Source organism: Rattus norvegicus, chromosome 1 (assembly GCF_021556685.1).
Source record: "Rattus norvegicus strain SHRSP/BbbUtx chromosome 1, alternate assembly SHRSP_T2T, whole genome shotgun sequence".
In the NCBI taxonomy this organism is placed as follows: Eukaryota; Metazoa; Chordata; class Mammalia; order Rodentia; family Muridae; genus Rattus; species Rattus norvegicus.
The window spans coordinates 220,022,501-220,037,957 of NC_141534.1; the positions used below are offsets into that span (position 1 = coordinate 220,022,501).

At 41.1% G+C, this 15,457-nt stretch overlaps 1 protein-coding gene across 30 annotated transcripts in view; it reads right to left on the bottom strand.

Moving 5' to 3' along the window:
- The window catches only part of Sdhaf2 (succinate dehydrogenase complex assembly factor 2), a 27,701-nt gene extending 12,246 nt beyond the window's left edge, over positions 1-15,455 (bottom strand). For 8 of the 30 annotated variants that reach the window (XR_015631107.1, XR_015631106.1, XR_015631105.1 and 5 more), the window contains exons 1-3: positions 15,357-15,455; positions 9,627-9,844; positions 9,438-9,547 (exon numbers count right to left, since the gene is read on the bottom strand). Coding sequence is in view for 10 of the 30 variants with exons in the window: in XM_087574755.1 (XP_087430881.1) it covers positions 9,438-9,547; positions 9,627-9,844; positions 15,357-15,392 (364 nt within the window). In the remaining 20 variants the exon portion in view is untranslated. Of the gene's footprint in view, positions 1-4,603; positions 5,348-6,399; positions 6,459-9,437; positions 9,548-9,626; positions 9,845-14,976 lie in introns of those variants that run through there. The other 22 variants (XR_015631112.1, XR_015631111.1, XR_015631108.1 and 19 more) reach the window with 7 other exon arrangements.
- Between the last annotated feature and the right edge of the window lie 2 nt (positions 15,456-15,457).

The following is a 15,457-nucleotide window of genomic DNA, read 5'->3' on the forward strand; positions in this document are numbered from 1 at the left end:
TTGCAAACACAATAGCAAAGAAAGTTCAACAAACTTGCTAAACACACAGCTGGTATCAGAACCAGAATTCTAAGCCCAAATTGATATTTGTAACTAAGCACATTACACAGCCCCTGTGCTATTTAACGACTGTTATTCTAAAGAGCTCACTTGAAGCTGAGGAAAGGCATTACAATCTCACAGTTAGTCTGTTGTCGAGGAACAGAAAACTATACTGGTGTCTGCCAGGCAATAAGATGGCAAGGAATGTAGTTCAAGATTAAAATTATTTGTTAGGGAAAGTTGCTAACTCACATACGGTCATTCATGTTAGATCTCCCTACTTCTATTTAAAATAAATCACTCTTGAGAATTCTTATTCTATCAGTATCTCAGGTCCAATGTAGCCAAGGGAATTTTGTTGGAAGTAAATCTCCATGATTAAATATAGACAAAAATCATTAGTAATCCTTTAAAAAGGAAGACAATTTCCAGATTCTGCCTGTGCCTGGAGCTGACCTGGTCCACAGCTCTCTGTACCCAAATCCCATCGGGGAAAGAGCTGGACTCTTAGAAGTGCAGACAATCCTGAGAGCTCAGGGGAGACCACTACTTCTGCTCACATTCCTGGCCCAAGAGGAACCCGCCTAGTGCCCTCTAGACACAAGAACCTAGGAGCATTCAGGGGCAGGACCCTTCTGGTTTCTACCTGCACACAGAGTTGAAGGCCAGTCGACAGGAGTGCTGAAACACATGAGAGCAGAAGTAAGACCAATCCTTCTGCTCCAAGCGACCCACCTGGAGCCATCAGGACACACAAACCCAGAAGCAGTCTGAGACAGGACCCTTCTGGTTTCTGCCTGCGCCTGGAGCTGACCTGGCAGCTCTCTGCACCCAGATCCCTTGAGAAGAAAACTGATCTCCGGGAGTGCTGACACACAGGTTTACAGGAGGGTCAAGCCACTGTCAGGGACAGCAAGACCAGCTAACACCAGAGACAACCAGATGGCAAGAGGTAAGCACAGGAACCTAAGCAACAGAAACCAAGACTGCTTGGCATCATCAGAGTCCAGTTCTCCCACCAAAGCAAATACTGGATATCCCAACACACCAGAAAAGCAAGATTTGGATTTAAAATCATATTTCATGATGATGATAGAGGACTTTAAGAAGGACATAAATAACTCCCTTAAAGAAATATAGGACAACACAGGTAAAAAAGCAGAAGCTCTTAAAGAGGAAACAGAAAAATCCCTTAAAGAATTACAGGAAAACACAACCGAACAGGTGACAAAATTGAACAAAACCATCCAGGATATCATAAAGGGAGACAATCCTAAAGATAGAAAACCTAGGGAAGAGATCAGGAGTCATAGACACAAGTATCACCAACAGAATACGAGAGAAAGAAGAGAGAATCTCGGGGGCAGAAGATACCATAGAAAATGTCAAAGAACACAACTGTCAAAGAAAATGCAAAATGTAAAAAGCTCCTAGCCCAAAACATCCAGGAAATCCATGACACAATGAGAAGATCTTTGGATAACCTAAGGATATCCAACCTAAGGATAATAGGTATAGAAGAGAGTGAAGACTCCCAACTTTAAGAGCCAGTGAATATCTTCAACAAAATTATAGAATAAAACTTCCCTAACCTAAGGAAACAGATGCCCATAAACATACAAGAAGCCTAGAGAACGGGGTTGGGGATTTGGCTCAGTGGCAGAGCGCTTGCCTAGGAAGCGCAAGGCCCTGGGTTCGGTCCCCAGCTCCGAAAAAAAGAACCAAAAAAAAAAAAAAAAAAAAAAAAGAAGCCTAGAGAACTCCAAATAGATTGGACCAGAAAAGAAACTCCTCCCGTCATATCATAGTCAAAACACCAAATGCATAAAACAAAGAAAGAATATTAAAAGCAGTAAGGGAAAAAGGTTAAGAAACATATAAAGGTAGATCTATCAACTTCTCAACAGAGACTGTGAAAAAGAAAGCTAGGGGCAGATGTCATACAAAGAGAACACAAATGCCAGCCCAGGCTACTATATCCAGCAAAGCTCTCAACTACCAAACATGGAGAAATGAAGATATTCCATGACAAAACCAAATTTACACAGTATCCTTCCACAAATTCTGCCTTACAAAGGATAATAAATGGAAAACTCCAACACAAGGAGGGAAACTACACCCTAGAAAAACAAGAAAGTAACCTTCTTGCAACAAACCAAAAAAAGATACCCAAACTTAATTCCACCTCTAACAAAAATAACAGGAAGCAACAGTCACTTTTCCTTAATATCTCTTAACATCAATGGACTCAATTCCCCAATAAAAAGACATAAATTAACAAACTGGATACATAAACAGGACCCAGCATTTTACAGCATACAGGAAACGCACCTCAGACACAAAGACAGACACTACCTCAGAATAAAGGAATGGAAAAAATTTTTCCAAGCAAATGGTCCGAAGAAACAAGCTGGAGTAGCCATTCTAATATCAAATAAAATCAATTTCCAACCAAAAGTCATCAAAAAAGATAAGGAAGGGCACTTCATAGTCATCAAAGGAAAAATCTACCAAGATGAACTCTCAATCCTGAACATCTATGCTCCAAATACAAGGGCACCCACATTCATAAAAGAAACTTTAGTAAAGCTCACAGCACACATTGCACCTCACACAATAATAGTGGGAGATTTCAACACGCCACTCTCATCAGTGGACAGATCATGGAAACAGAAACTAAATAGACACAGTGAAACTAACAGAAGTTAGGAACCAAATGGATTTAATAGATATCTATAGAAATTCCATCCTAAAACAAAAGGATATACCTTCTTCTCACCACCTCATGGTATCTTCTCCAAAACTGACCACATAACTGGTCACAAAACAGGCCTCAACAGATACAGGAAGATAGAAATAATCCCATGCATCATTTCAGATCACTACAGACTAAGGCTGGTCTTCAATAACAACAATAATGACAGAAAGCCCACATACACATGGAAGCAGAACAATGCTCTACTCAATAATAAGTTGGTCAAGGAAGAAATAAAGAAAGAAATGAAAGACTTTTTAGAATTTAATGAAAATAAAGGCACATACCCAAACTTATGGGACACAATGAAAGCAGTGCTAAGAGGAAAACTCATAGCTCTGAGTGCCTCCAAAAAGAAATTGGAGAGAGCATACACTAACAACAGCACACCTGAAAGCTCTAGGACAAAAAGAAGCAAATATACCCAAGAGGAGTAGATGGCAGGAAATAAACTCAGGGCTGAAATCAACCAAGTAGAAACAAAAAGAATTATACAAAGAATCAACAAAACCAGGAGCTGATTCTTTGAGACCATCAACAAGATAGATGAACTCTTGGCCAGAGTAACCAGAAGGCATAGAAACAGTATCCAAATTAACAAAATCAGAAATGAAAAGGGAGACAGAACAAAAGACACTGAAAAAATTCAAAAAATTAGATCCTACTACAAAAGCCTATACTCAACAAAACTGGAAAATCAGCAGGGAATGGACAATTTCCTAGACAGATACCAGGTACCAAAGTTAAATCAGGAACAGATAAACCATCTAAACAACCCCACAACTCCTAAAGAAATAGAAGCAGTCATTAAAAGTCTCACAACAACAACAACAACAACAACAACAAAAAGCCCAGGACCAGATGGATTTAGTGCAAAATTCTATCAGATCTTCAAAGAAGACCTTGTACCAATACTCTTCAAACTATTCCTCAATGTAGAAACAGAAGAAACAATACCCAATTCGTTCTTTGAAGCCACAATTACACTTATACCTAAACCACACAAAGACCCTACAAAGAAAGAGAACTTCAGACCAATTTCCCTTATGAATATTGATGCAAAAATACTCGATAAAATTCTTGCAAACTGAATCTAAGAACACAACAAAATAAACATTCACCATGATCAAGTAGGCTTCATCCCAGGGATGCAAGGATGGTTCAATATACGGAAATCCATCAACGTAATCCACTATATACACAAACTCAAAGAAAACAAACCACATGATCATCTCATTAGATGCTGAGAAATCATTTGACAAAATTCAACACCCCTTCATGTTAAAAGTCTTGGAAAGATCAGGAATTCAAGGCCCATACCTAAACATAGTAAAATCAATATACAGCAAACCAGTAGCCAACATCAAATTAAACAGAAAGAAATTTTGAGCAATCCCACTAAAATCAGGAACTAGACAAGGCTGCCCACTCTATTACCCAAAGTCCTAGCTATTAAACAACAAAAGGAGATCAAAGGGATACAAATTGGAAAGGAAGAAGTCAAAATATCACTATTTGCAGATGATATGATAGTATACCTAAGTGACTCTGAAAATTCCACCAGAGAACTCCTAAACCTGATAAACAACTTCAGCAAAGTATAGGGGAATGCCAGGGCGGTGAGGTGGGAGTAAGGGAGTGGGAGGGGGAGCATCCTCATAGAAGCATGGGGAGAGGGAATGGGAGAGGGGGAGCCAGGAAAGGGGGTAACATTTGAAATATAAATACTTAAAATATCAAAAAGAAAGAAAAAATGTAAAAATATGTAAGAGGAAGTTAAAACAGTGCTTTAGCAGTGATTGCGTCTTGTGGATCACACCAGATATTTATATTACAATTTATTACAGTGACAAAATTACAGTCATAAAGTAGCAATTAAATAATTTTATGGCCAGGGTCACCACAACATGAGGAACTATATTAAAAAGTCATAGCATTAGGAAGGTTGAGAAACATTGGCTTCGAGGGACTAAATGTTTATGGAAAAGAAGGTTTCTGATGAGCTTAGCTCTTACTTCAAACAACTAGGAAATGCCAATCACACTTAGTACACAAGAGTTCTTAGTACACTTAGTACACATGAACATGAGTAACAACAGAAACCCTGTAACTGAAAACTGGAAGCCACACAAAATACCAATGAAATAAAAGACAAGTCCACTGAAAGAGAAAATGAAATTGATGGCAACTTCTGGTTATATTGAGCAAGAAAAAAAAATGAGGGAGGAGAAAAATTACAAATTACAATGATAGATATAAAAGATATACATTAATTTATTTGGGGGAGGTGTGTCTCACTATGTAGTTCTGGCTGTTCAGGAACTTACTATGTAGACCAAGCTGGCCTGGAACTCACAGACTCTACCTGCCTTGCCTCCCAAGTACTGTGGTCAGAGGTGTGTACCACTATGCCTGGCTTATTATTTATTCTTAGTAATGGGAAGGAGCACAAATGCCACAGAATGCATGTGGTGCCCAGAGGACAGGTCACCAGGCTGGAGCAGCAAGCCGCATCGCCAACTGAAGCCTACTACAGGTTCAGGAAAGGACCTGTAATTGCAAATAAAACCCTATTACATACCAGACAGCTAGATGAAATGACAGATGTTCTGACAAATGACTGAATCCCACCCCAGAGGAATTATCTATAATCATTCAGTAACTACTAAAAAATACTGGTTTCATAGTTGAAAATATCCAGGAGTCCAGATAACATTACTAGCAAATCATTATGGAAGAAATAACATCAATTCTACATATATTCATCCAGAAAATGAAGAGGAAAAAGCACTTCATGACCTGTGTGATCAAAACCAAATGACAACCTGTGAAATATTATATACCAATATACAGGGAGACAAAAAGGTCTTGAACTGTTAACAAATCAAGACTCTCTACTGTTCATTCTGCAATATAAAGCTGGTACAAGACTTGAAAGTCAAATAATAACCACTCAGTGGAACGTCTATTAATAAACATGGGTTGGAGTCACCTCACGAAAGATAAGGAATGAAGAAGGTACCATTCAAATTTCCCAAGGTTGGAGGCAATCAGCACTCCCAGTCATCTATGATGTCTTTGAACCAACATGGCATGGTAACTGTCCAGGTGCAGTACTGGCATGCACAGCTCAGCAGTAACCAACGGTTCTCTAATTGGACTGAAGAGCTGCTCAGAGAGAGCAACCATGCCTGGTACTAAAAACCCAGCCAGCTACTCAAAGGCAGTGAGGTCACAGAAGAAACCTGCACTGCCACCTCGCTGAACCAGCACACTCCCCGACCACATCCTAAACATCCACCCTTACATTACAGAAAGACAGTTCTTCCCTCCACCAGGGAAATTTCTCTTTGCTACAGAAACCATTACAGAAAACACAACTGGTTAAAATGCAGTTCTGGACACCAGTCCCAACTAGCTATTGCACAACTCCTATTCCAAAGATTCAGGGATCACTGTGAAGAAGGGACAGAAAGATTTCAAGAGCCAGAGGACCAAGAAGTTTGCTATTAGATTTTATCTCCTAGTAATGTCAGATGCTACACCCCTGAAGTCTCACCAACTAGGCTGTCACTTTGACACGACAATGTGTCCCTTCATACCTTGTCTTTGGCAATCACTGCTATCTATTGTCCTTGTTGTTTGTCTTTTCCAAAATATCCTAAAAATAGAAGCACACAGTAGGCACTCACTGAATCTTAGGATAATAGTATAATTAGTATAAATAATAACTAGGGGCTAGAGAGATGGCTCAGTGGTTAAGAACACTAGTCGTTCTTCCAGAGGACCCAGGTTCAATTCTCAGCACCCACATGGCAGCTCACCAGTGTCTGCAACTACAGTTCCAGGGGATTTATCACCTTCATATAGACATATATGCAAGCAAACACCAATGCTCACAAAATAAAAATAAATAAATAGAGCTAGAGAGATGGCTTAGTGGTTAAGAGCACTGACTGCTCTTCCAGAGGTCCTGAGTTCAATTCCCAGCAACCACATGGTGGCTCACAACCATCTGTAATAACATCTGATACCCTCTTCTGGTGTGTCTGAAAACAGCTACAGTGTACTTATATATAATAAATCTTTAAAATAAAATATTTTAAAAATTAGAAATTATGGCCAGCTGCCTGTATTTGTAATGGCTTAAAAGTGAGAATTGGGGTTGGGGATTTAGCTCAGTGGTAGAGCGCTTGCCTAGCAAGCACAAGGCCCTGGGTTCTGTCCCCAGCTCCGAAAAAAAAGAAAAAAAAAAGTGAAAATTGAATTTTATTTTTTTATTTTGAGACAGGGTATAGGCCTTAGTTGGCCTAGAACTCCCTATGTAGACCAGTCTGGCCTCAAACTCAGAGATCAGTCTAACTCTACTTCCCAAGTACCAGGATTAAAGGTGTGTGCCACCATGCTCAGCAAGAATAATCTTTAGGGGTTGGGGATTTAGCTCAGTGGTAGAGCGCTTGCCTAGGAAGCGCAAGGCCCTGGGTTCGGTCCTCAGCTCTGGAAAAAAAGAAAAAAAAAAAAAAAAAGAATAATCTTTAAATGGTTGAGGAGGAAAAATCAAAAGAATAGTACTTCTTGATTGGAAAGTATATGAAGTTCAAATCTAGTGTCCATGAAATATACTGAAATGTAGTCATTTGTAGACCTGCTATCTGTGGTTGATTGGATGCTACAGATGAAGTCATGAGAGACAATATGGCCTGCAGTACCAAAAATATTTACTGTCTGCCCATATGGATAAAGTGTGACATAAAAGCAAACATACTCAAGAATCCGATGATTCTTCTGGGTATTTATCCAAACAAAACCTGAAATCTTTGTTCACAAAATCTGTTTATAGAGGCTTTAGTTATAACTGCCTACAACATAAAACCCTAAAATCCCTTTACTGGTCAATGGATAAATTGTATAATGCACACACTGGAATATTATTAAACAATACAAAAGAACAAACTATTGACATAAGCAACAAAGGCCAATCTCAAATGCCTTATACCAAAGTCAGCATTGAACTTGTTCTATACAGGGCCAGAGAGTAAATATTTAAGGTTTTCTGGGTTTTCAAATAACCAAATAAGCAACTAGACAGCTATATTTTAAGAAAAGATTTACTTTATCGTTAATTGTGACTGTGTAGTCTGTGCACGTGAGTGAGTGTCCACGTCCATAAAAGGCCAGAGGCCCTGGATTCCCTGAAGCTAGAGTTACAGGCAGTTATGAGCAGGCAGTCTATTATACACAGCTTATCATGGACATTATTCTAACATGAAACTGTTTAAATTCAGACAACTCAGAAAGTTGGAGAGCATTACCCTGAAAAAAGCTAATCTTCATAATGCCTGTGGGCTCCAATTCAAAACTGCTTGATTTATTTGCAGACTTCTATTCTAACTTTCTTAAGCTTTCCCTTTAAGAGTTCCTCACTGACCCCCAGTATCAAGGTAAAATGTGGATAGGAGCCCTCCATCTTTTCATTAAGCTGACTTTTAGAATAAAAAGTAATTTTCCTAGCTAGGGATGGTGGCACATGTCTGTATTACCAATGCTCTAAAAACCCAGCCCTGAGGAGGCTGGGATGAAAGGATCATGAGTTCAAACAGCCTGATCCAAACAGTGAGTTGCTGTCTCAAAACAAACCAAGTGCCTAGCCATTCATCCAAGCACTTTGGGGTTGGGGGATAGGGGGCAGAAGTAGGCAGATCTCAGTGAGCTCAAGGCCAATGTGGGCTACAGAGTGAGATCCTGTCTCAAAAGACAAAAACAACCCAATTGTTAAACACCTTGTCTCTCAACTGAATTGGCTTGTCCTGCAGGAAGCAGCCCAGCACATTTTCCCAGTTCTCAACCTATTCTTCAACCTTCCCTTTGATCCTAGGAGCTTCACCTTACTCCTACATTCCCTTTTCTCCTAAGGTAGACTGTACTCCATCTGCCTCACAAAAACCCTAATGGAGGGCAAAAAGGGCAACTGCTGCAAGGCTTGATGACTTTGGTTCAATCCCTGGGACCCACATGATGAAAAGGAGAAAACCAACCCCTCCAAGTTGTCCTCTGTCCTCAATACCCATGCACATGTATGCTCAATTAAACACGCATACAAAATAAATACATTAATTTAAAAAATTTTTAAAAGAAACAACTGGTTAAACAAATTTTCCATATTCTAGAAAAATTTGACAGTGTTTGGGTTTGGTGTCTATTATATGAATAAAAAGAGATTAGTGGCACAGGCCTTTAATCCCAGCACTCAGGAGGCAGAGGCAGGCAGATTTTTGTGATTTCAGGGGCATCCTGGTCTACATAGGGTTCCGGGACAGCCAGGGCTATGCAAAAAGTCCACTTAAAAAAAAAAAAAAAAAAAAGGGCTGGAGAGATGGCTCAGCGGTTAAGAGCACCCAACTGCTCTTCCAGAGGTCATGAATTCAATTCCCAGCAACCACATGGTGGCTCACAACCATCTGTAAAGAGATCCGATGCCCTCTTCTGGTGTGTGTGAAGACAGCTACAGTGTACTTATATATAATAAATGAATAAATCTTTAAAAAAAAAAAAAAAAGGAAGAAAACACTTGCTACTTTAGACTCAAATAGGCTTGCTATCCTATTATCCCAAGAGGCAGCTCATGATGTGCATATTATACCTGTGGCCCAGTAGTAAATATCCCAGTCATTGCTAGGCTCATTAATCAGACGATCGTAGAGGTTCAGCTGCTTCTCTGTCATGTTGTGCAGATATTCTTTAGCAAAGAGGCTAAAATGAGAAGGAAAATGAGGTTGACATGACTGCCTTGTCAAAGAGAAGTAACACCCAGAGCCTTCTTCTCTACTACCTCAGGAGAATGCAGTTCTCCAGCATCCCCCTCTTTCTGCTCTCATACAGTAAGCGGGCTCTTTTGGTTTCTATGGATTCATCAGTTCTCTCCTGCCACGGAGGCAAAGGGATTTCAATCATGTCTTTTTGAGAATCTGTTGGGCTGTCACCTCTGTAGAAGCGTCTGAACGATGTCACACTAAGCAAAGGAGACAGCAGACTGTGCTTTGACAATACCTGAAACAAACAAACCACAAACATCTTTATAAGGCAATGATTACTATTAATGTTATTTTTTTTCTTTTTTTTTTTTTTTCCGGAGCTGGGGACTGAACCCAGGGCCTTGAGCTTGCTAGGCAAGTGCTCTACCACTGAGCTAAATCCCCAACCCCTATTAATGTTATTTAATCAACACATAAGGTGCTAAATGCATTAGATAGTCCTACTGAGTTTGGTCCCTTTATAGTCAAGGAACAGGAAACCAATGAATCTAAGGCTTAGAGAAGATAGTCATCCAAACACCCCAGACACATGTTCCTAAATTAGGCAACACCTCCATCTAAACAGAAAACAGAGTAAGTATTCCAGATGTGTGTTAACCAGTCTTTCCAGAAATTACCACAGCAGAAACACTGTCTCCTCTTGCATTCCTTTAAAACTGTACAGCAGCACAGTTGTGCTCCATCCACTCACCTGTTAAATCCCGAGAATACCTACATCCCCTAAAGACTCCTGAAGTGAGAATTTTGTTTCTTTAAAAAAACACAGAAACATTATGGGAACATGTTTTCACTTTAATTCCAGATGTGGAATATGGGGCTGCTTCAGATTATCTAGAGCAGCTATGATTTCTCTAAGTGTATGATGCTTCAGATTCTGGAGACTTTTCAGAGGGTATTAAAGGCTAGAGCCCTAAGAGGCAGGGTTGGTTGCTGTTTGTTAAGTAGTCTGTGTGTAAAGAAGAAACAACAACAAGAAATTAGATACTCTGACTTCAAAGATCAAACTTGCCCAAGGAACTTGACACCCCTAATTGGTAGGAAGTAGTCTAGCAATAATGTCTCCCCCTTCCCCCTCTATCCTTTTTTCTCATATAAGCAATAGTTTTTCTAAATATAAACCAGAAATAAGGCCTAGGCTTCCTGGGTATGCAGGCAATGTGGCAAGGGCTACCATTGGAGTGATGAATGTAGATCCAAGAGAGAGACCAAGGCAACTTCTTATCATCAGATAACAGTTATGGGGGCCTGCCTCAAGACTCTGCAGCAAAAACTACAAGGTGTTTCACAGGGGCAGCCAAGAGTCACCAAGTTACAGAAAAAAAACCTATAGAATTAAATCAGTCTATATCCTATAAGGATGTGTTAACATCACAAAAGAGACCTACAAAAGTTGTGTGTTGAGGACAGGGGCTTGCTTATGTCTTCACAGGAAATAAAAAGCTGTGGATACATCACAACTTAAAGTAAGCAGAAGAGGTCTCCTGAAAACTTTGGCCACTAATCTGAAAACACCTAATTCACTGAAAATGTCTCTGTTTATAATTTCTCGCTACACTTAGCATAATTAATGGCTTAAAACAAAGGGGGAAATGTAGTGATAATTTTGGTTTCTTTGAAAAACATAGAAATATTATGTGAGTGTGTTGTTTTAATCCCAGGTATGGGATATGGGATATGGGATATGCCCACAGCAGCTGACTATGATTTGCCTCATGCTCTACTAGGGATGTGATTTTGCCAGCTGCACATAGTTTCTGCGACTGTGTGACCTTTGGAATTTGGGGACTCTTCAGAGAATATGTATGTGCTAGGGCCTCAATAGGTGTGGTTGGCTGGCTGGTTGGTTGGTTGGTTGGTTGTCTTTGGTCATGGTTTATTAAGTAGTCATGCACAAAGAAGAAATGAGGAAGAAGAGGAAGGGGAAGGAGGAGGAGGAGGAGGAGAGAAGCAAAGGAGGAGGGGAAAGACAAATAGAAGAAGATATTCTGATGGTAAAGATCATATTTGCCCCAAGGAAGTTGACATCCCTAATCAGTAAGAAGTAGTCTAACAATGTCACCCCCTTCCCCCTATCTAGTGTTTTTATCCTTTTTTCTCTCCTATCTAGTTTCAGGGGATTGAAAGGGTAGAAGAAGAGGGGAGGAGACAGATGAGGGGGGAAGAGCCCGCAAAGTAGCAAAAGACAGCTTCAGACTCCAAACCTAAGGTTATAACTCTAAGACAATGAAAAGAACTAAGTGATGACTTCCTTGCCACCAAGTCCATCTAAGAAAGCACAGCATTGGAGAAAGTCAATAGCAATATTGTTTAACTGCATAAAGACTTTAGGGATCTTAGCCTTATGGTTAGGCTTAGAACAAGGAAATTATGAGGGAGGAGAGGAAGTATCTGTGCAACAGCGAGTGCTTTAGAAAGCACAAGCAAAGGGCAGTACTGACCAACAATTCGCAGATCCATTCCCTCGTGAGAAGTCTGGACAACAGGCTCCTGCTCCCCAGATTAGCTCAAAACCAGCTGCGCTGAAGCCAATAAGAAAGGCTGTGGACTGCACATGCCACAGCCCTGTCTTCCCCCAAATCCCCAAAGAACAAGATGATGGGAGAAAGCCCCAGCACCAGGCCTCTACCTGAGAGGGAAAGGTAAGACTCCTGGAATATCATTCAAACAGCTTCTGCTCTGGCTGAATCTAAGTGCTACAGGAAAGGGCACGTTTCTGTAGCTGTAGCGAACAAAGGTGATGATTTGTACCACATCATTCACTTGCCATGGTCCCCATCCTGCCTTACTGAAGAATGAAAAAACCAAAACAAAAATCCCACAACTCCCAGCTTTTCCCTGGAGATACAGAGCTGGGGTATCCATCTAAAGCTCCAGCTTCTCAAAGGTTGCCTACGGTTTTTATCTCTCTCGTCTCAGAGCAACAACAGGCCATGGCACATTCCAGATGCCTAGGGACCATGGAGACCAAGGGAGTGTTTAGTTTTGATGCAAAGGACCAAGGCAGACAAAGTAAGATAAAATCTAGTATTGTTTAGGAGCCTCTTCCCCATGGTTCAAGAAAGAGTCAACTGTATGGTTAATGTTCTGGAACATGGGGGCTGGCATTGCCCAAGGGACTGGCTGGTTTCTATTTTGAACAACTTGCAACACTAACACAGCCAGCATATTCTAAGAAGTCCAGATAGCCACCAAGAATAAGAAAGCAGAGCAACCAGCTGGGGCATGGTGCCTCATGCCTGTAATCCAAGCACTTGTGAGGCAAGAGCAGGACTACTATGAAGCTGAGGGGCTACAGTACCTGATAAACAGGGGAGCAGGAAGGAGGGAGGCAACACTGAACAACCCGAGTGTTTACAAAGAAACTGTAGCATCACATTGGCACTAGGGAGTTATTGATTATGAACTGATAGAGGAAGGTAAAGGGGCTTGCTGCCAAGCCTAGGGAGCCAAGTTCTATCCCCAGAACACAGACAGACACATATGCATGCACTGTCTTTTTAGACAAACAAAATAATGACTGAAACATCCAAAATTGGGAAAAAAGAAGTGGACATTCAAATTCAAGAAGCCCCCCCCAAAAAAACAGTATCACAAACCTAAGAAGTCCAGACTGACTAAGACATAAATTGTCTAGTAAGTCAGAAATGTGAAGGTACAAATAAAGCCACATGAGGGCACAATGGAAAAGTGGCTATCTGCAAGTCATGGAGTGAGACCACCAGAGAAAACGGTGCTAGCATCTTTGTCCTGGAATTCTGGCCTCCATAACTTTGAGAATATAAATTTCTATTGTAAGGCAGCTCCAGTAAATGAATACAGTATGCTGTAAAAATGCAGTCTCCTAAGCCACACACAGCCTAAGCATTCTGGACCAGCATCTCTAAGAAAAGGCACTTGAAAATGTACTTTTACAACATCTTTATGTGTGCAAGATAGGTGCATGTGGAGAGGTGAGAGGAACACCTCAGGTGCCAGTTCTTGCTTTCCACCTTGCTTTGAGACAGTCTCTTTGTTGTTCTTGTTGTGTGTGCCAGCCTAGCTGGCCTATGAACTTCCAGGGATTCTCTGGTCTCAAGCTCCCTTCTGATCATACTAGCATATGGGCAGGCCCTGAACCAGCTAAAGAACCAAGGATGACCTTAAACTTCCCATCCTCCCGCCACCAACATCAGAGTGCTAGAATTATAGGCACGCATGCCATACATTCTGTGGTATGTAATGCTAGAGATCAAACCCAGGGCTTTCATTCATGATAGGTGTTGTGTAGCAATTTCCTCCAAGATAAAATCCTCCTCCTCCCCCTCCTCTTTTTTTTTCTCCCCCTCCTCTTCCTTTTTCCCCTCCTCCTCCTCCTCCTTCTTATAAAGCCCTAGCTGACCTAGAACTTGACATCTAGATCAGGCTGGTCTTGAACTCAGAGACCCTCCTGCCTTATTCTACTATACCCAGCCAATACATAGGATGCTCTAAAGAACGGTAATAAATATATTCCGTCCTACAGGAATGCTCCTTAAGCTCAGGAAGCAAACAACTTAAAGGCTTCAGAAAGCCTCTGAAACTATACAAGGCCAGCCCCCACTCTTCCTATCCCCCTCCCCCACTCTAGGGCACCTAGCACCCTCTTTAGCTTCAGTGGTACCTGTACACACACACTTAAAACCACCTGTAACTCCAATTCCAGAAAACCCAACACCCTCATCTGGCCTTCATGGCCACCTACACACACGGGCATAACTCACAAAGGCACATAAACATAAATACATATTTTTTAAACTTAAAAAAAATGAATAAAGAAAGAAAATGAAATTGCCTAGCATGCAAGGCTCTGGGTTTGGCATTTAGCACCAACAACAAAATTGTCATATGAGATAAAGAATATTATATATATTAAAGAGTTAGCAAGAAAGAATGAAAATCATAAATACATGTGGACCTAATAGAGCACTCAAATATATGAAAGAGACCCTGACAGAACTGAAGGGGGTGAAAACAAAGATTTTAATGCCACAATTTAATAAGGAATAGAACATCCAGATGGGGGAATCAATATTAGACAACCAGAACAATACTAATTTAAGTATATCTAGCTGAGGTATACAGACATTCCACACAAGAGAGCATACATTCCTCTCAAATGTACGGATGAATATGCCCAGGAGCTCACATGTCGATAAGTTTAAGATAAACCATATCAACTAGCTTTCAACACTACTGGAATAAAACCTGAAAATTCTCAAACATACAGACATTTAAGATCAGGATGAGACAGAATGGCGAGCTTCAGGCCAGCCTGAGTAACAAATTAAAACCGGCTTTTAAAAAAGGGAGACGGGGGCTGGGGATTTAGCTCAGCGGTAGAGCGCTTACCTAGGAAGCGCAAGACCCTGGGTTCGGTCCCCAGCTCCGAAAAAAAGAACCAAAAAAAAAAAATAATAAAAAAAAGGAGGCTTTCGGGGGAGGTTCGGTAACTCTTCCTGGAGACATAAGTGAGATATGCCTTGAGTCTCGTATGGTAACTGGCCACTTAACTACATAGTATCCAGTATTCTCACTCGAACACACCGTGGGCTAAGTAACCAATGGAAAATGACCTGCATGCTCAGCGGCAGTATGCGCCTCGCCTTGAGGGGACCTTTCCCTGGTTCTGTGGGATGGGTGAATTCTCCCTACAGTCTTCACGGCACAGAGGAGGACGAAACAGTCCTAGCTGCCGCCCGCCCCGAACCCTAAATCTTCGGCTCTCTCACCCGCGCCAGCGTCGGGATCAAGGTGACCACCGCCATTTCTCCCTATAGTACAGGAAGCTAGCAACCGACCCTCTTCCGGGAACTCCGGGCGGCCGATCTAA